General features: G+C 36.7%; 2 protein-coding genes across 4 annotated transcripts; one reads left to right on the forward strand and one right to left on the reverse strand.

Moving 5' to 3' along the window:
- The first annotated feature begins 7250 nt into the window (after window positions 1–7250).
- Window positions 7251–9719, forward strand: LOC140962597 (uncharacterized). 2 transcript variants are annotated; one of them, XM_073421550.1, is made up of 5 exons: window positions 7251–7472; window positions 7609–7763; window positions 9045–9103; window positions 9212–9304; window positions 9393–9719. In XM_073421550.1, exons 1-5 carry the CDS (start codon window positions 7372–7374, stop codon window positions 9432–9434), a joined length of 450 nt encoding a protein of 149 aa, XP_073277651.1. In that variant the 5' UTR covers window positions 7251–7371; the 3' UTR covers window positions 9435–9719. The 2 variants fall into 2 exon arrangements, with proteins under 2 accessions (XP_073277651.1, XP_073277655.1); XM_073421554.1 differs by having other exon boundaries at window positions 9212–9296; window positions 9391–9719.
- Window positions 9720–10006: 287 nt separating this feature from the next.
- LOC140962567 (protein ALWAYS EARLY 3-like) lies at window positions 10007–19494 on the reverse strand. Of its 2 annotated transcripts, none has more exons than XM_073421522.1 (20): window positions 19364–19494; window positions 18753–18851; window positions 18450–18512; window positions 17617–17694; window positions 16941–17127; window positions 16293–16558; window positions 15858–16221; window positions 15540–15617; window positions 14568–14842; window positions 14432–14488; window positions 13847–14155; window positions 13586–13764; window positions 13187–13469; window positions 12581–12805; window positions 11952–12113; window positions 11555–11695; window positions 11251–11451; window positions 10773–10877; window positions 10591–10686; window positions 10007–10498 (listed from the first exon to the last, which is right to left on the reverse strand). In XM_073421522.1, exons 1-20 carry the CDS (start codon window positions 19466–19468, stop codon window positions 10322–10324), a joined length of 3450 nt encoding a protein of 1149 aa, XP_073277623.1. In that variant the 5' UTR covers window positions 19469–19494; the 3' UTR covers window positions 10007–10321. The 2 variants fall into 2 exon arrangements, 1 of the variants encoding a protein (XP_073277623.1); XR_012172585.1 differs by having other exon boundaries at window positions 10356–10498; window positions 11226–11451.
- Between the last annotated feature and the right edge of the window lie 1225 nt (window positions 19495–20719).

The raw sequence follows: 20719 nt of genomic DNA on the forward strand, positions 1-20719 counted from the left end.
TTCCCCAAGGACAAAAGATTTTTTGTCAGTCCTTTCACATGTCGTACCTCCAGTATGGTGCGAATGGTGCCATCAAATATTTTAATTTTGATAGTACTGACCCCAGCGATTTCCAAGACATGATCATTTCTTATGAATACAGATCCTCCAGAGATTGGTTCATAATGGTCAAACCATTCTCTCCGAGACGTCATGTGCCACGCCGCTCCTGAATCCATAATCCATGTGTCACAAAATTTGTGTCTGCCTTCTGCAAGAGTTGCTGCTTCGTTGAATAATATTTCACCACTGCCTGAAGTATTGGCCACATTTCCAAGAGAACTCTTCTCGATACTCGTAAACTCTTTCTTGAAGTGCCCTTTACCGCCACATTTAAAGCAGTAAATATTTTTCTTCTCACTTCTCGACTTTGATCTACTTCGTCTTTGGCTCCCACTGAAGTCACGGTCCATAAATCTTCCTCTTATCATCGGTAAAGCCTCTGCCTGCTTCGATGTTACCAACCTATCTTCCTTATTCTTGCGTCGCATTTCCTCTCCGAGAACCGCAGTTAAGACATCGTCGAATCTTAGAAATCCCATAAAAATATTGTTGGTAATGTTGATGATAAGTTGATCATATGAATCTGGTAGACTTTGAAGTAGAAGCTCCGTACGTTCGTTTTCTCCTATTTTATGCCCCATGGAAGTGAGTTGAGCAAATATGGTATTTAGTGTGTTGATATGGTCGGTCATCGATGAAGATTCCGCCATCCGAAGAGTATAAAGCCTTCTCTTTAGGAAAATCATGTTGTGTAGCGACTTGACCTCGTACATCTTTGTCAGAGTATCCCAGATAACTTTTGCTGTTTTTATCTCAGAGATACTTGACAGTACTTCGTCTGCTATAGCCAAGTGTAAATTGGCAACATCATTGTCATTCATCTCATTCCACTTTTCATCATCCGTAATCTCCACCGGTCTATCTCCAATAGCCGCCAAGCAATTCTCCTTTCTTAAAACTGCTTGTATCTTTATTTTCCACAGCATAAAATTGCTTCTGTTGAACTTTGCTATCTCGTACCTTCCCGCCATTATGTCTACAACAATTTTAGTAGACTGGACAAAATAATCCCGCCTAAATAAAAAAATCTCAAAAAATCTTTTCTGATGTGGAAGATCAGTCTAGGCTGCAACCACAGAGCATACTCAGAATTTTTAGAAATTTTAAACCAAGGCTCTGATACCACTTGTTGGTCCCACTTGCGGAATTTGAGATAATAAAACCCGAAAATAAAGAATAAACTGGACACCGAGATTTACGTGGAAAACCCCTAAAAAATTATTAGGGTAAAAACCACGGGCAAGATGAAAAGAATTTCCACTATAATATTTTGTGGTGTACAACTCACTCACTGTGTTTCCAAAGAGAACGCACACTCTCTTAATACAGGAGAACAAACACTCACAAATATTATAGAATGTTATAAGATGAGAGAAAACTCGGAGAAGGGATAATTTCAGAATGAAGGGGAGAGCTCTATTTATAGAGCCCCTTTCCACGAAATTGCCAACCCGCGTTTTGCTGCCTCCTGCCTTTCTTGACTGGCGGCCCCACCTTCTTTGAAAACTCTTGCCGACATAAAGCACTATTACTTTTGAATTCAATCCCAAGAATCTATGATCACTGCAAGGATGCCATGCTCTATGCCAGAGAACAAACCATATCCCTTGAAGAAGTACAATTGGCAGTAAGGGCAAAGGAGCTCCAAAGGAAGATTGAAAAAAAAGAACCCAATAATGCAGATGGTTTATTTGCTAGAGGAAGGTTAGAAAAAACGTGATCTGAAAGGGTTCAAGAAATCCAAGTCTGGATTGAGATTAAACCCCTTAAAAACCAACAATAATAAACAATATAAGACACCTTTTAAATGCTACCATTGCCATAAGCAAAGGCATTTTAAAAGAGACTGTCCATATAAGAAAAAGGATCTGGAAATGAAAGAAGATGGTGAATCTAATGTTTTGTTCCCTGAGAGAGATGATTCAGCAGATGTTTTGGTGATCAAACAAAAACAACCAAAAAAAGAATTTTGGATTCAGCTTCCATATGGCCCAAACAAGGACTGGTATGAGACTGTGGATCTAGTCGATGGAGGACTAGTGTTACTGGGCAATAACAAGAGTTACAAAGTGAAAGGGATTGGTCCCATCCGGTTTAAACTACATGATGGCAGTGAAAGAACTCTACATCAAGTGAGATACATTCCAGAACTCTGGAGAAACTTGATCTCACTTGGAATTCTGGAAATGAATGGATACTCATTCAAGGTGGAGAATGGTGTGTTAAAGGTGATGAAAAGATCACTAACCATTTTGAAAGGGACTGAGAAGAATGCTTTGTACTTACTACAAAGAAGTACAGTAGTGGGAAGTTCAGCCACCATGATAAAGGCAGAAACTGACATGGCCAAACTTTGGGACATGAGACTTGGCCATGTTAATTAAAGGGGGTTGTTTGAATTGACCAAACAAAGCCTACTGCATGAAAATAAAGTGAGTAATCTGGAGTTTTGTGAACATTGCATACTAGGAAAGGCCAAAAGAGGTAAGTTCAATATAGAAGTTCACAAAACAAAGAAACAATTTGATTATGCTCATGCTGACATTTGGGGTCCCTTTCAAACTCAAACACTTGGGGGAGGTAGGTATTTTTTGTCCATTATTGATGACTTCTCCATAAGGGTATGAGTATTTATCTTGAAGCACAAGGTATAAGCTTTTGGAAAGTTCAAGGGTTGTCATATTGCTACTGAGAATAAGTTAGGATCCACGTTGAAACATTTGACAGAATGTTCTAGAGTTTGTAACAGAGCAGTTCAATGAGTTCTGTAGGAAAAAAGGCATCACAAGACACAAGACAGTCTCTCACACCCCACAACAAAATGATTTAGCAGAGTGAATGAACCGGACTCTTTTAGAAAGGGTGAGATATATGTAACTAAGTGCTGGATTGCCAAAGTCCTTTTTGGGTGGGGCAGTAACTACAACAAGCTACTTGATAAATATATGTCCTTCTGCTGCAAATAAATTCAAGACACCAGTGGAACTTTGGTATGGCCACCCTGCAGATTATAGCAACTTGAAAGTGTTTGAGTATATGGCCTATTTACACACAAAACAAGGGAAGTTGGATGCAAGGGCAAATAAGTGTGTTTTCATTGGTTATCCTCCAAGTGTTAAGGGCTACAAGACATGGTGTTTAGAACCTGGTGAACAGAAGTGTATCATAAGAAAAGATGTATTTGATGAAGGAATGATAGGATACCAAACACAAAATCAGAAGACTCATTCCCATATCAACAACCCTGATATGACACAGGTTGAGGTGGAGTCTAGAGGACTGACTGCACATGAAAATGATAAAGAGGAAGGGGTAGAAACTTAATCTAAGGCAGATGAATTCGTGGAACAGTGTTTATGATCAAAATGATGAAACAAGTACCTATATTTTGGCAAGGGACAGGAAGAGGAGAGATGTACGTCCACCATTAAGGTATGGTCATGCAGACCTTATCTCTTATACATTTAATGTGGCTGAGGATATAGAATATGAGGATCCCATGACATACAGAGCAATATTGAAGAGAAATGATAGAAAGTTTTGGATAGCAGCCATGGAAGAATAATTGAGCTCACTAGAGAAGAACCAAACCTGGATCTTAGTAGATAAATATCTACAAGAAGAAGGAGGGAATCCCAGACATAGAAAAAGAAAGATATAATGCTAGACTTGTGGCCAAAGGCTTCTCACATGTTGAAGAAGTTGATTTTACTGAAATCTTCTCACCAGTGGTGAAACATTGCTCTATAAGGTTGGTTCTTGCCTTACTTGCTCACTTTGATCTTGAGCTAGAACAGTTGGATGTCAAAACAGTTTTATTACATGGTGAGTTGGAAGAGACAATATACATGAGTCAGCCGGAAGGGTTCATTACACCAGGAAATGGATAATAAAGTTTGTCTATTTAAAAAATCCTTCTATGGACTAAAACAAAGTCCAAGACAATGGCATAAATGTTTCGATGAGTTTATTTTGAAGGTGAACTTAACAAGGTGCAGCCATGATAGCTAAGAGAGAATTCCAAAGTATTGGCCTACTTGCTTTTGCTTTTGTATGCAGATGACATGCTAGTGGCTAGTCATAGTAAGGCTGAGATTCAAAGCATCAAGCAGTCTTGAGTAACGAATTAGAAATGAAGGATACGAGAAGTGCTAAGAGGATCTAGTGTGTAGAAATTATAAGAAACATAACAAAGAGAGTTGTTCTCTCACAAAGATCATATCTTGATAAAGTACTTCACATGTTCAATATGCATGAGTCAAAACAAGTAGCAACTCCACTTGGACAGCATTTCCAACTCTTAGTAAGCCAAGCACCTGCAAGTGATGATGAGAAGGAAGAAACGGGAATAATTCCATATGCAAGTGGTGTTGGAAGTATAACGTATGTCATGGTTTGTAGCAGACTAGACTTGGCTCATGCAATAAGTCTTGTGACCAAATTCATGTCAAATCCAGGTAGAAACCATTGGGAAGCCTCGAAGTGGGCATTAAGATACATAAAAGGTTCAGCTGGACTTGTATTAATGTTCAAAAGGCAAGAAAACAAGGAAGATCAACTAATTGGATATGTAGATTTGGACTTTGCTGGAAGCATTGACACGAGGAAGTCCTTGACAGGGGTATGCATTCACTATGTTTGGTATAGCCATAAGTTGGAAGTCAAACCAGCAGTCAGTTGTGGCCCTTTCTATCATAAAGGTAGAGTATATTGTTGTTCCAGAGACGATGACGGAGGCTATGTGGTTAAAGGGAATATCGTTGCAGAGTTGGGAATGAAACAGGAAGGTGTTAAAGTCTATTGTGATTACAAAACACAATACACTTGACAAAACACAAAGTTTTTCATGAAAGGTCCAAATATGTTGATGTGAAGTTACATTTTGTGATGGACATAATCTACAAGGAACTAGTGACTGTGGTGAAGATACATACTGCAAAAAACCTAAAAGACATGCTCACAAAATCTTTGCCAACAGCCAAGTTCAGTCATTGTCTGAGTTTAGTTAATGTTCTGGAAATTTGAATTCCTTAAGGGCTTCATGGAAAGGGAGTTATGGTGTTGAAGTTAATTGTCATTCAAGGTAAAGATATGTAATATTGACTTGCAAATTAGCGAGGACAAAATTGTAAATGCCATAAGTTTCTGGGGTAAATGGCAAAATCAGTTTTCAAGAAAGGCAATGGATATTTGGTGATTATATCGGTTTGATGTGAGTCGGTTACAGAATAGAACTCATTCTTTGCCTTCTAATTCACAAACAGACTTGTAGATCTATTGGCCAGCTCTCGATTCACCGTGATCAAGCCAAGAAATCCAGAAGAAAACAGATGTAATCTATAGAATCATGGCTCAAGAGAACATGTTCTGATATCTAAGGAATTTTTGAGGTATCATTGTTTGATAGGATTGAATTCAAGTGGCTAGAACCAAGATTGTATTCTGTTGATGTAAACTTGATCAATTGTTCAATGAAATGGCCTTTTTTCCGTGGATGTAGATCAATATTGATCGAACCACGTAAACGATCCGTGTTTGCTTTACTTTCTGCATAATTCTGGACCATCTGCTGTGTTCTTGGGAAATCAGTGTTCATTTTGATCACACTTTGTTAATTGTCAATTCCATTGTTCTTTACATAACACGATTTCAGAAAACTCTTGATAAATTCAAACGATGGGATAATTTGGTTTTCCAAGCTTCTAACAAGTAGCTTCCACCAGAAGTTACAATCGCAGCAGTGTCAGTACTAGATATGCCTAAAGAATGGAAAAATTGAATCTTGGACAAAAGTTTACTCTCAGGCTTCAACTTAAAGACTACGAGGAGATTTTCTAACGACACAAGATATCTGAGAATCACTAAAATTATTTTTCTTGAAAAATGCAATGACTGAATCTAGGATTTCAGAGCTTCTGAATTTGACTTTCTTGCAAGCTATTACTGCCCTTTATTGAGAGAACCCAAACTTTTTTATGAGAATTTGTTGTACATGAGTTTCCACTTGCATTTCTTGATCTGGATTTGTGAATTTTGGATGATGATGATGGACATGTGATGGATGAAACGAAGCAAACTTTGGGGAATTCGATAATTTCGAAATTCCCATTCCTTGGAATGTCATTATCAGTTTGTCTGTGAGACTGGATTAGATCAATAGTGCATTCTAAGAAATCATTTCAAAATCTTCGTCGGAAGTAAGCAAGTAAATCAGGAGCATCATTCCTAGCTCTGACTACTTCTGATTTTTCTAGAGATATGTTTGGTAATGTTTTTTTTATCAGAGCAACAATAAACTAACACATGTGATTTTCATAATATAAAAGTTCTAATACGTGATTATACCTTTCCCATCGGCTTAGCCGGTTTTCTCTTCTAGACGCAAGTCCGCTCCTCTTCTTCAATGGAAGACTTATAAAAAGATGGGCTTAGGGACAACCTCAACTTTTTTGATTAGGCTACCACCTTGGTTTAGCTGGGAATGGGATTCGCTGCGGAAAGCTCCTCACTACACAAGTCGCGTCACAAAATTCGTTCAGTCGGATCACCAAAGCAGTGGACTCAAACTCGAGGTAAATTTGTTATCGTCTATAGTATAACATGATTCTTTCGCACTCGCTAGCAGAGTTTATTAGCTGCCTGCTATTTTTTGACTATGAATAAAGAAGAGAGGATAAACTCATTATATTAATAAAATAAGCTATGAGAATTTACAAAGTAATTGATCTTGAGAGCCAAATTAATCGAAAGATTCATGTTTATGAAATCTCCTAGTATATGAAAGAGTGAAAAAACACTTTCGTTGTTGTAAAATAAGAAACATTCGTATCTTAATGCTCCCGCATGGCGAGTGGACAAAGCGAACGACCTTCAACGGATAGAGATCGGGTGATTTGTAAAATAATCGAATGAAATACACATGAAAATATCATTTTTTTAAAAAAAATAATTGATCAAAGTTTTAAAAAAAAATACTTCATGATGGCAGCATTCTGAACTGCGGATAAAAACGTGTAAGAAAAAAAGAAAACGATTCTCTTGGATTGGGGGATTTAAGAAGCACGAACAACCCTACACCCGTTGAAGCAAAATTGAAATTAATTTTTTTAGATAAGGAAAAATATATAAGAGGTCAAAGTGGAATTTCGAAAAACCCAAGGACCATTATGAATCAATAAGCAAACTATTGGGATAGAAAAGCGCCCCCGGTAATACGCGTGTGTGTGTGTGTTTGTGTGTGCCTGCGCGTGTCTGCATCGAGTGAGAGAGATGGAGATGGAAGACTTAACAGAAGAAGAGAAAAGGGCACTGAGAGGAAGCAAATTCGCTCCTCTTCCTTCTGCTCCGCCGTCGAACCGTAGCCACCCCAGGTTCATACGCCACATCTGTTTCTACGCATTTTGTATAAAACGTGCATCTTCTTGACTCATTAGTAATTCGACTTTCATAAAATTTGGTATTTGTCCGTTAATTCTTATATTTGTTTGTTCACAATTATGTTGTTAGAGAGGCTCATCCTGGGGGGCCAATGAAGACAAACAAGGCAGCTGCTTTGGCTAAATTTCTTGAAAGAAAACTTCAGGAGCCAAATGGCTTGGCTTCAGTCAATCCCAAATTGGTCGAATTGGCGGTCAAAAATGCTAAACAAACTGTTCAATTAAGTATGTAATGTTTATATTCTTTAAATTAAAACCTTCAGTGTTTTGCTTATCTAAAATTTGCATCTTTGTCTATGTTCTCTTTCCTTTTGGTGCTATTTTTACCTTTTTTGAGAAAAATGGATTTGCTTCCGTTATGGGTTTGACTTTGTGGAGTGTTTTAAATGTATATTGTCTTTTTTGGAATGTCTATGTTTATTGTGATTTGTGAGGAAAAGGAATATTGGTATGGGAAATACTCATGTCAGCTAAATTTCAATTATTGATGAGAGCACCCTGTGTTCATGTGTTCATCACCTTATTCGATCCATCTTGCTCTTTGGAGTACATTTTCTATCTGCTTCGCTTGCACCTATGCTTAATATTTTAGACTTATCATTTTCATTCTTGTTTTATACCTCGCTCAGTCCTTTGCTTACCAGATGATGTGCTAAAACCTGTGAAAGTTTATCCGCAACATATGTAAATACTTGTGGAGCAGTAGTTAATGGGGGATAATATTGACTATTTGTATGATGTCATGATGTAAAGAACTGTTAAGATTGGAACTTTGACCTAACTCAACCCCAAAAGTTAGCTCAAGGGGGAGGATTGTCCAAGACCATATATACAACTCCCAGGTATTTTATCCAACCGATGTGGGACAACTAACACACCTCCCTCACGCCCAGGAATGAACATCTGGAGCGTGGAATTTACAAATGACCCAATTATGGGCAGAACGGGTGGCCTAACTATAGGCAGTCCAACACATAACGGTGGAACCTGGGCTGTGTACCATGTTAAGATTGGAACTTTGACCTAACTCAACCCCAAAAGCTAGCTCAAGGGGGGAGGATTGTCCAAGACCATATGTACAACTCCCAGGTATTTTATTCAACCGATGTGTGACAACTAACAAGAACGCTAGCAGAAGGCAGTTGTAAAAGTGAACAGCAAATTACTATCCTTGATGAATGCCATATAGTTGTAATTGATTGTAAGCGCTACCCTACTTCCTCCATTTGAGATTTGTACATCACTTTTTGTTCTCTGGAGTCGTATTTGGAACAGTGTCCTATTCATACCATAGATTTTCTTTTAGACAATACCCTCTTTCTTCCCGAATTACACAACACAATATTTAAAAGATTCTTGGGAACTATTTTAGTGTAAATATGATGAAAAGTGAGCTTTGCTGCTGTTGTAACCTTTTAGCACCCTGATAACTAAAGATAAAGGGAGTGTATGACTACATGATATTAACCAGCTAACTCTTGTTCTTCTACCTTGTGATTGTTTTAGGTGGAGCATTCACTTCAGGAAGAATAATTCATCACGTCAATACTTTTGAAGATATTAAGGTGTGGTGAATCTACTGTCTTAATTCTAGAAGTTTCGTTTCAATATGACCTTTCTGTATCTCTATAACAGATTGTTAGTGTCCACTACTATTGATCGCAATTTGACAGGACTCAAATACTGAAGAGAAAATTGATGATGGGAAAACCTTTTTATCAAAGAAACTCAAGCAGAAGAAGAAAAAGAAAAAGAAAAAGAGAAAGGTTACTTCTTGTTGGCTTTCATTTGGAATAGCTGATATTATTTGTAGTCTTTTCTTTTGCTTGGTGTGAAATGTCCTCTCTTTTGCAGAAGTTGGAGGAATATACTTGTAGTACATCAAAAGTACTTTAAAAGAAGGTGAAATCATGATATCCTTCGCATTTGGGATCGGCAATTTCTCAGAGATTCTTTAGATGTTGAAACTGTGATCCTCTTATGTAATTAGGTTTGTCAACTAGCTTGCCATTCTTTTGCTTCTAAGAACTAGAATTGGGTGGTATAGTTTATCGTGTTGTATCCTTCTAATCCTGAACTAAGTGAGTGGAAACAGAACGATCTATGCGGGCTCACTGCCACTTTTCTTCTGGTTTTACCAATTTCATGAAGTTGTTTTTCGAATTAAACACTTGATCGTTATATTAGAACTCAAAAGATGTATAGATCATTCAGAGGGCTATTCAAAATCAAATTGTAATTAGTTAAATCTAAATTTAGAAATATAATTGAATAGATCACGTTTCATATTCTTACTTAGGCATTGATTTTCACAAGTAGAAATTTAAGAGATTTTTTTTAGCATCGATGAGTTTTTTAAAATCCTTAATACTGGAATTATTTTGATTTCTTTCTTTCAAATATCAGATTCTTATCCCGTATCAAGGAATCCGTTTTCTACTAGGACGGAAATTACCAAATGGTGTGTATTATGAATGTACAAGTCGTAATACCATCCCCATCTCTATATAAGTCGAAGACTAAACGTAAAGAGTACATGACGCTAGCACAATGTTTACTTAATGTTACATTCTAGACTATTGTACCAGAATCAGAATCTGATTTATTGATACCATAAAAAGTTCATATTCATACAAACGATATGATGTTCTACAAGCATCAATCCTTTAATACAGCCAGAGAGGCTAAAAACAGCAGATACAATTCAGAACCAAAATGAGATCGACTAAATTATCTACAAGGCAGATTCACCAGATACCATAAATGACACCAATTTGATATCACTAGGATTGTGTCACAGTTGGCATTAGTGCCAATATTTGGTTCTTGATGATACCCATGCACTTCTGTATTTCATCATAGATTGGGAGATTTTGCGAACTGCAGGGCCGTAAGATCGTGACAGCAGAATCTAGTATTTTCGCTACATCTTCTGGAGGGGATTGTCTTTCGGTACACTTCTGCAATAATAATAAATAATAGCTACTATCAGCACGTATGGAGAGAGAGGTTTTCAGTTCACCAGATGAAAATGGGTCGCAATGTATTTCACCTGTATCATAAGTAAAGTAGCTATGCATCGGGTGATCAATTCCGAAGGAATTTGTGCCTCAATGTCCAAAGAATTTGCCACTTTTGAATCAGGTGTCTGCGCCAAGTATGAAATTCAAGAATTCAATAGATCCTTCACTAGATGGAGAAACAGAACAAATATGTAAATATGGAGGACCTTACCGAGGAAATGCAGGACTCATCGGATGGAAGATGGTCGTTTACATAATCAATAGCTTCCTCGATTTTCTCGAAGGAGTCTTCTTTAACTTGCAGAGATGACAGCGCCTAAAGAGTATGATATAACCGGAAAAAAAGATAAGTCTATAATAAATAAACTACCACAGAACTACTAATCCGTTCGTCAAGATGAATCACTAGTCTAAACTGTGGTATCTTTCAATGAAAGATTAAAAAACTATTTCAAGTAGACAAATATGATTCAACACTAACAACGTAAATACTTCTACTTCTGCCAACTTAATGAGATAGATAATACTTGAGCCATATGAGGAAAACTAATTTTGGACCACAATGTGATGAAATCAAATTTAAAGTAAAAATGTTGCTGTACCCAAAAAAAAAAGAGTTGCATGGTGGTGTCTCAAGGTGAAATGCTTCAAAAAATCACATTACTCAAAGTACATATGTATTTGGACACCTGCATAGCTGCATCTACCAAGATACGAGCTTTGGTCTTGGAGCTATCAATGATTTCATTCACTTGCGATCCAGCTCCGTGATGTTGGCATGCAGAACGGTCAACAGAATCATCCAAGCAGGGGACAGGCTTTGTAAACTTAATCGGACTGCTTCCTTGATATGTGTTGCGTAGTCTCAAGCGATGTAAAGCTGAAGAAACCTGCCGAATAAAATATGTGGTTGAACAATAGTTTGAATGCACCGAGCTCACAAATTAAAGCAAAACACAAACTTTTTTCAGCTGAAGGGAGACAACGATGTACCTGTTCATTGGCTTCATTCAACTGTACAAGCACTGCAGCATATTGCTTTTGGAACGACTCTGAGTCCTTCAAAGAGACATCATCTTTTTGATGTTTTAACACATCATCGTTCATGTTCCTTAACTCAAGAACTGTTCCTTCCTACATGTCATGGTTAAAAAGATGACTCAACATGCACAACAATTATGGGTAAGCTACAAGGCCCAATTGATTCCGTTGAAGTTCTAATGAATAAATTAAATATTCAAACCCATTCAACGCCCAAAGACAAGCAGTAGGTTACACCAATAAATTAGCAAACTATGGTGGTAAACTTCTTCTCTTGAACATTTTAAGGAAAAAGTGTTGATGAGCGGAAAACAACATGTACGACAGATTAGCAGTTGGTAATATTGACCTTCTTATCAAGAGCACGAGTCAGTTCAGCAAGAGCTTCAATGTCAGCTTCCTTTGCCTGGTTCGGAGCAACTGTATTAAGCTGATATTGAGCTGTCTGTTGGTAAGAGGCAGTTTCACCAGGTCCAATCTTTGACTGCGCATTAGCCTTTGCAGAAGCTACCTGGAAAATATAAATTTCATTTCAGACATTTAGGCTTGTAATGAGATGACTATCTGTGGCAATAGTAAAAAGGTAAACAGTTTGGAAGATTGCATAGCTGACAACATATTTCACACTGAAGATAGAAAGTTATACATGAGCCAAAATGCTAATACAGAGATAATTACTTCAGAAATTGACATGCGCTCGAAATGAACAGTTCTCCAATAGTCCATTTCATATACGTTTTTCTTCCAGAAAATTGTATCTTTTATTCATAGTAATTACTAATTAGACCGTATGAAAACATAAATTTAAAATTCAGCACCATATGGTGAGCCATACTTGGGATACTCCAATTATATATAGTTCATAATCATGCTTTTTGTCAAGGTTTCAATCAATCCAGGTACTAATAGGTGAACAAGTTAATGTAGAATCGAACTTATGAGCAAATAATTTATTTGAATAGTTGGAGAGATTCATGCCTTAGTCGGCTTCAGTGAATTGGAAAGATCAGCAAATGGAGACAATTGAGAGAGACCATCACTGCTTTCAAGAATGTCACTGGAAGAAAGCTTCATGTATTCTTTTGATCGCCCATTTATTTGTAATTCATTGAAATTTTCAAGAAACTTATCAGCAGCAACTGTATGTCGCCCTAGCATAGCAGGCATATTCTCAAAAGGATATAAAGGCATGCAGTCAATATCCTGCCAAAACAAAAGGAAGGACATAAGATAAAGGATATAAGAATTTGAAGATCACGCCTTTTGAAATTCTGCTTGATTTTAGTTTTTTAACATTTTCATATGCATACATGAGAAGCATGCCAAAGTGACCATTTATTATTTGCAAATTAGAGAAAGTAAAAGTATAACAAATAACAAGGAATTTCATTAGCAATTATTACTTCACAAAGAAGATGTCATGGTAATTTCTACAAGAAGCACTGTCATAACGACTGCTTACAAGGCCAACATCATCACTTCAAGACCTCTAATAAATTTATATGAATTTATACTTCTTGTGACATTGCAACTTCAGGGTTAGACATAAAATGAAATCAGTGCCACACAAGAAAAGCGGGTTACCGTGACGAATTCAACCCCCAGATCATGACGGTCAAATTGAACCCGGCACCTACAGTGATCGACAGTTAGCACACTTCCGTCGTGAATCTCCCTCGTTTTTGGATGGATAGCTATAACACGCTGCCCTACTGACAAAGGCCTTGCAAGATCTGTCGGCAGTCCTTCCCTGACACCTTCACGAAGTTCAGTGTAGTGTTTTCTTACAGAATCCCTGTATTGATTAAGCTTCTCCTTCTCTTCCTTCAGGAACTGCTCTGAAAATCGCCGTGGTCTACCAAGAGAACTGTATTAACATAGCAGTCAATATTTATCCAATGTTAACATGCTTGCTGTACATAAAGGTCCAAACACCAGATAATCGAAAAGATAAATTTACACAACCAAAGACCAAAACATTACCTTCTAATGACGCCCCACTCTGCACGAGTTAATCTTGGAACATGACCCAATCCAACATGATACAAATATTCAACAAACTCCCTTTTCGCAAACCAAGGAGAATCAATGGCACTGTAAAGCCATTCACATGCACACCATCTCCTTAGACGTGAATTTACCAAGCAATTAGATAGTTTTCCCTGTGTTACGTCAGAAAATTCATGGGTAAAGTATAGTCCAGCTATCTACTTTCCATCTGTAATATACTGGAAAATACCAAACCTTAAGATTTGCTTTGTCGTGAAGTGAAGCCAAATATGTATTACTGTGATCACTTTGAATTTTATCACAAAATTTCAAATCATTTTGAGCCTGTGGTTTTTTGAGGTTCATCTTACGCCTGCTCCTAACTTTTGTGGCCAAGTTAACCTGGTTAGCAAGAGGATCATGTATGGCTGATTGAGCTGAATCACTCCCTTCTTTCCGTAGAACAGCACCAGAAGAATTTTCAGATATTTTCATCAAGTTTGGTGAACTGCTATGTGAAGTTTTCTTACTCTTACTCGCTGACTTCTTTCCCGCATCTTGAGCCTAAACAAAAAGAAGATACCATTTGAGATCAATAAAGTATTAATGGGACAAGTCATAAGGAAGAGTTCAAACCAATGCTACAAGTCGTTGCAGCATCCATGATAAAAAAAAAAAAACATAGTTCTGACCAATAATAGAAGTTGTAGCAGCATACAGAACACCAAAAACCACTAAAAATCAATAAAAGGAAGTTAAAAGCCCTACCGCTTCTTAAAAGAAGATGAATGCTAAGTAACATTACATAAAGAACGAAATCATATAGCAAAAGACAAGTACCTCGATTCCTGACGATTCACACAGATGCATATCAGAATAAGCATCAATTTTCTCAATCTGAAAATGAACTTGTGTAAACCAACTGTACCAGAATCTAATTTACAGCTTAAGAACTGTAAAATTGTGTCTATCTAACCTTAGACGTCTGCATCCTTTGTTTTTTTCTGACACTTTTGGTGACAAGCCGACTAATATCTTGATCTTCTTCAGGAACAGAACTCTCATTATAAACTGAGACTTTTCCAGGTTTTGTTGTTTTACTAGAAGCAACTCCAAGACTTGGTTTATACCCTTTCATCCTAACACCAGACGATCTACGTTTCTCTTTTTGCTGGTTTGCCGGCCGAGCTTCTAACAAACCGGATTCATCAAAATGATCACCATCTTCATCTTTAAATGGCATGATTGACTCTGATGGAAAATTTTGAACTAATTATGGCAGGTAAAGAGGCAATTGAGCATGCTAGTGTAGATGACTTGGAATTCATCTAATGCTTTTACTAAGAGAGATCAAACTCGCATACTGAATACTAAATCTTATGGAAACATCTTGATTCTGTACAATTTTCCCAAAAAAGAATCAGAAAAATCCACACGTTATTTAAGTTTCACCTCTTTTTTCTTTTTCATTATTTTGTCCCTAATCCAGAGCCAATTAGAATTGGCCCATTATGAGAAATACTTTACCAGAACCTACATTCTTCATTCAAATAGTCGGAACCGGGACCTTGCTTAACAACAATCGAACCCCTTATCACTTGAACCAATAGATCGTTTTCACCACTTTATAACATGTTTAACATGTGGATAAAGAAATAAAATATTAAACCCACTGGACACCGTATAAAAGCATATTCTTCTTTAAAAATAAGGTATGCAACAACACTGAGTTACCTGCTCCTCTCGAGTATGGAATAATGGTTGTATGTGTTCTAACAGTATCAATACATGGATAAACCACAAAGTAAGAACTCTTTATTAATGACCCAAAGGATTATACAATTTAAAACAAGGCACTAGAAAGCAACCAACTGAACCGAGTTACAGACAGCCAATCCCATTCCCCTCATAATTATTTTTAACAGGAAAATGATCATAGCTTCCTCACCATCTTCGTTTGCTGTTGGCATCATCAGCGACAAATCAGCCAGAGCTTTCAGAGCATCAAAGGCAGCACCTTCATCCTCTGCACAGGTTAGATATATCTTAGGTCTGTAAACGTAAAGGGCTGGCGCAAAATAAAATGATTAAAAGCTCAGAGGAAATCTAAACAAAAATAAAACAATAGAACTACATCATAAAGCAAGTCTGATCTAGAATCTTGATGTCTTTGAAGCATCTAAGTCTGCAAATTCCTCATTCATATGACATAGGCATAATTACGTATATTTATAACATTTCAAAATGTTCATAAAAAGTTAAGTACCTCTTTTGAAAAGAACCTTTTTACTCTTTTTCCTCTGACTCGGTAGAGAAGACCTTAAGATCTTACCATCGGTAACCTCTACATCAAACTTTCCTTTCATTTCACCTAATCTTAAACCTTCCTCTGTTCCACTGCATTCTTCCTTGATGTCCTCCAAGTTATTCTCATTATTGCCATCAGCTTCAAACTTTTTCCCCACAAGATTTCTCTCCTGCTGTCTTGCAGTATGAATACTTCCAGTTTCCATCATAGAATGTTTATGCTTAAACAGCTCTCCAGTGTCACCTTCTGTGCTTCCTTCTAAATCTTCTTCATCCATATCCTCACCCCAAATCTTGGCATCAGGCATTTCTCCTACAGAATGCTGTAACCAATAGTAGGTCTTTAAACTGGACTAAATAATTATTTCTTCCGTGCAAAAGGTCAAACTATTACCTTTCTCTGAGCACTCCTAATAGGTGATGACATAACACTCTCAGTTCTTCTACTTGGTGTTCGAGAAACCTGGGGAGAACCACCTCTCTGTGATGCCTCTGCCAGAGCTATGGCTATTTCATGAGCAACTTCATCATCATCAGCATTAGCTTTTATTTTGAAGCCTTGCCTGGTAGGAGAAAGGTACTTTTCCCCAATGTCATTTTCACATGAAAATGAAACAGGGAACCTAGGTGTCCTTTTTCCAACAGGACGAGGTCGAGTTCCTGAAATAAACTCAATGGTTACATCATTAGAATACCATATGCTTGTTATAGCTTGAAAGACCATAGAAAGAAAGGAAATATGTGAGCTCTTCTTTATTAAATTTCAAGGAGAAAAAAGGCAATTGAAGGAAGAACGATTAAGCTCTATTCCAACTGTAATAACATGGGCCAGCAGAACATCTCAAATTATTTAAAAATTCGCAGGAAATCTGATGCTTATATGTACAAATCAATGATCCATACTAGCATGCAACTGTATCAGTAAGATTAAACTCAAAATCCTACAAATATTTATTTTATGTGTGCCTTCTCTCATGCCTTGGTGGTTGAACTAAAGAAGACAAAAACAATGCCAACTGTATATTTATCTCTGTATTCATACCTCCAGTTCGTTTTTTCTTCAACAATGACAAGCAACCATAATTCGATGCAACATTCTGAGAATGACAAACAAATTTCTCATCGGTTACTTTAGGCATAGTTGGCTGGACTTTTCCACGAGCACGCTTCTGAGTCTTTCGAGATGATCCGGCTCCATCATTGCTTTCTTGTTCACTGTCACTTCCAGCCTGTCAAACAAAGGTTTACAAGACCAGTTATGAACGGTACTTAGCATATCTAGAAAGCAATTGAATTAACTTGATGATAATTCACTCGTGTAACACATTTTTCCCACACACATAATTCTTAGACAATGAGCAGAATACGCCGATAAAGATCAATTAAGAGCACGCAATCTTATAAGAATTTGATGTCACACAGCACATGAGGATGCATATACGATAAATTTCACCACCAATCATCATAATCCTCATAAAATATTTCCTAGTTTTGTAGTATTCATTCATGTAAAGTATCAGTTTCACTTTAAAAGAGAAGGATAGAAAAGTATACACACAAAAGACAAATCAGACATGCATTATTTCTGCACAATATTTCATCACTATTTCTCTTATGAAACCAGCAACACTTCAAAGCACAAATTTGAAAGCAGAGACTTTGGCTGTAGTAATCAGTCACCATGACAATAAGTTTGCTCGTTGAAAAAAAAGTCTCACCAAATTGCTGTAGTGATCAGTCATCATGGCAATAAGCCCAGCTTTAGAAGCAGTTCCCTCAGGGAGCGACAAATAAGCCTGAAATTTGAGAGCTAAAAATATGTGACAACCATTCCAGAAGAATGGATACGTGTACTCCCATTTGTGATTTTTTATGAAAAGGAAATTCAACACCTTAAACCTTATGGAAAGCATTTGTTTAATCTGCATATGATGTGAATGAAGTGAAATACATTTGAACTACGAACCCCTACTTAAAAAAATGTAAGGACCATCAGCTATCATACCAGGAATGTTAATCTCCATAAACATGTGTTGCTCTGCCTCATCAGAGAAGAGAATTAACAAGAAATTTTCTAGTTCAACCCATCAGTTTTTGGTCTATGATCACTATTGTACAACATCATCTTGACTTTCCCATTCACTACTCTACAAGCTATCACACTTTAAATTACGTCAAAAAGATGGCAGCGCTTCAGTTTTTGCAATCAAGATTTCACATCAATGCAAACTCAGAAATGTTCTCACATAAAACTCTTTAAGTTCTGTCTAAAAAAAAATCTTCAAGTTCTTTTAGCTAGCATGCATTGTAAAAGCTAATATTTTTCAGAAAAATCTGTTTTTTTCTCATAGTTGGTGTGGGAATGTGCTTTCGAGGCCCCAAAATGTCCTTTAAATAGGAAAAACAAGAGTCTTTAATATATGAAATAGTGGGGCAGTGAGAATTTTGAGAGATGACAACAGGCTGGAAGCAGGATATTTGGAGAAAGTTGTGAGATGACAAAATTGCCGCAATTTTTACTGGGAAAGATATTGTGTTATCACAAAATTACCCTATTCATAGTATAAAGAGCCTCCACCATTTCAAAAGATCTGTTTCGCACAGCAACGGACACCTATAACCACACAAAACGGAAAAACAAGCTGTCAGCAATGAACAGATTAGTGCCCAAAAACGTATGTCATGCACTAATTAATCCACAAGAAGAATCATGCCAGCACGACTTTCCTCATGATTTTGTAGTAACTCAGAAATCAATTATGAAACTTATTAATAAATATGATCTCATTTTTAATAAAGGCATTTTGAGGTAACAAATTAATGGCAATAAGGCAAAAGTATATGAGAAATCGACCTTTTTCCAATCTTTTCCATACTTGCGATAAGCTTCATAAAAGCGGATGAGCTCTTCTTGGCTCCATTGAGACCCAAGCATGCCAGACAGCTTCCTTTTCTGCAGATGATGCAAAACGGGAAGAGTCTGATGATTTATAGATTCATAAGCAAAACCACAATTGTTATCAATAGTAGGAAAAAAAACACAATTTGTTAGATATCTAAATGCTGCATGCACTAAATCTAACTCAACTGAAATTACAAACTACAGGGGAAAAAATAAGACATGAGAACAGAAAGTTATGCAAGGAGCCAAGCGGAATTTGTTGTAAGAAATAATGCTGCCATTATCCTTGATATCTCAACTCAACCGTCTCAGAAATTTTTGCATTTCAACAACAATCCATTTCACTTCTCAGCTTTACAAGCTAAACAGAGAATATTATTGCAGTGTACTATGAGGCACATTTGATGTGGTGAAAAAGAGATATCACCACCAGCATTTTATTAACCAGGCAGAAGCAATGATCAATAGCATTTGGTTTTAACGCACCTAGGTCGGAGCAACCACAAAATAGAAACAACTCCAACAGTTCAATAGAAAACATATAAACTACACCATAATCTCACCCGATTATTGCTTCTTCTAGAACTATCTCCATCCTTGCTAGGTGATATATCATTAATATAAGAATAACTTTTATTCACGCTTCTTGATTTTCTTGGTGGACCCATTATCTGCTAAACACATAGAAAGTGGGTAAGTAAAATAGAACAATGGATATAACATACAAATAATCATGGACTGCAGAAAAACTTTTTCATTTGACACAGCTACAAAAATAATATAAAAGAAGAGTAGCATCCTTCTTTTTTCTACACCAGAAAGAGCTTTGAGGCCACACCATTTGAGTAATTACCCAAAATGCGCAAGTATAAAGTTGCCAACCATCAGAAACAAAAGCATTTCTTTTACACACTTGATAGCACAAATAAAACCAAAAAAACAATTACACAACCCATTTCCCCATCTCGAATATATCTGAAACGTGATAAACAAAATGTGCACGGAGCAAACAAAAGAAATAAGATCGCGCACAAAAAAAAAATTAATTTACACACATACTCAATAAAAGAAACGCATACCAATAACTAGCCCAAAAAAGATAAGAAAATGATTTTGAGCTAAAACCGCCAAACGATAATACCTAAATTTTGAAAAAGAAGAAAGAAAATTAGAAGCTGACCCAATCACATCCAACGCCAATAACTATCCGCACGAACACAAAGCCAAAATCCCGCCACTAAAAACTTCTCAAACTCGGAATTGGACACGATTCGAAGCTAGCGCTCGCAAATTTATAGGACAGTTCATACACACACAAAATTCCAAAACAGAAATCACGCAGAACTAACCAAATTCACTCAGAAGCGGAGCAATTTAAATTTGAAAACAGAAAAAAAAAAAAAAAAAAAAAAAAAAAAAAAAAAAAAAANTAGTAAATGACTCTAGTGGGACAAAATGATGCCGAGTTTTTGATTTTTCATATTATGTTTAGTGTACAACTGTAATTCATGGATTCTCTTTGATCAAGATGATTGTCGTAATTGATTAATATCAGAACCTCTGTTTAAGTAAACATCTCTCTTCTCTTCATATATCTTTCCAAAATAATACTCGTCCTGTTTGTTTGTTGGTTAAGTGTTTCTCTATTTTATATTTTTATTCAATATACCATCGTTTTATATATACATATGATCAAACTGCAGTCTGCACTGAATATATAGTTCCAGAATCAAATGTTCACCAATCCGGGCAGGGTTCCACGTTTTCAATGTCAAGAAGGAGGCTAGCCTCACAATTCAAGTTGAATATATAGGGTATGGATCACCATGTCTTTGCCGCGAACTCTCTGTGCATCTGCCAAGTACTATATATATATATATCACTCTTCAATTATTCAGGTCTAGAAAGTAGAGGTAGTT

The sequence above is a fragment of the Primulina huaijiensis genome, chromosome 2, assembly GCF_012295235.1.
Source record: "Primulina huaijiensis isolate GDHJ02 chromosome 2, ASM1229523v2, whole genome shotgun sequence".
Lineage (NCBI taxonomy): Eukaryota > Viridiplantae > Streptophyta > Magnoliopsida > Lamiales > Gesneriaceae > Primulina > Primulina huaijiensis.

Coding starts and splice junctions, on each gene's coding strand:
- LOC140962597 (XM_073421550.1), top strand. CDS start 7,372: ATGGAGATGGAAGACTTAACAGAAGAAGAGAAAAGGGCACTGAGAGGA. Junction 7,473..7,608: donor TCGAACCGTAGCCACCCCAG/GTTCATACGCCA, acceptor TTATGTTGTTAG/AGAGGCTCATCCTGGGGGGC. Junction 9,305..9,392: donor AGAAAAAGAAAAAGAGAAAG/GTTACTTCTTGT, acceptor TCTCTTTTGCAG/AAGTTGGAGGAATATACTTG.
- LOC140962567 (XM_073421522.1), bottom strand. CDS start 19,468: ATGGGTCCACCAAGAAAATCAAGAAGCGTGAATAAAAGTTATTCTTAT. Junction 16,559..16,940: donor GAAGAAAAAACGAACTGGAG/GTATGAATACAG, acceptor AGTTTATTTCAG/GAACTCGACCTCGTCCTGTT. Junction 14,843..15,539: donor GCCAACAGCAAACGAAGATG/GTGAGGAAGCTA, acceptor ATTTTCCATCAG/AGTCAATCATGCCATTTAAA.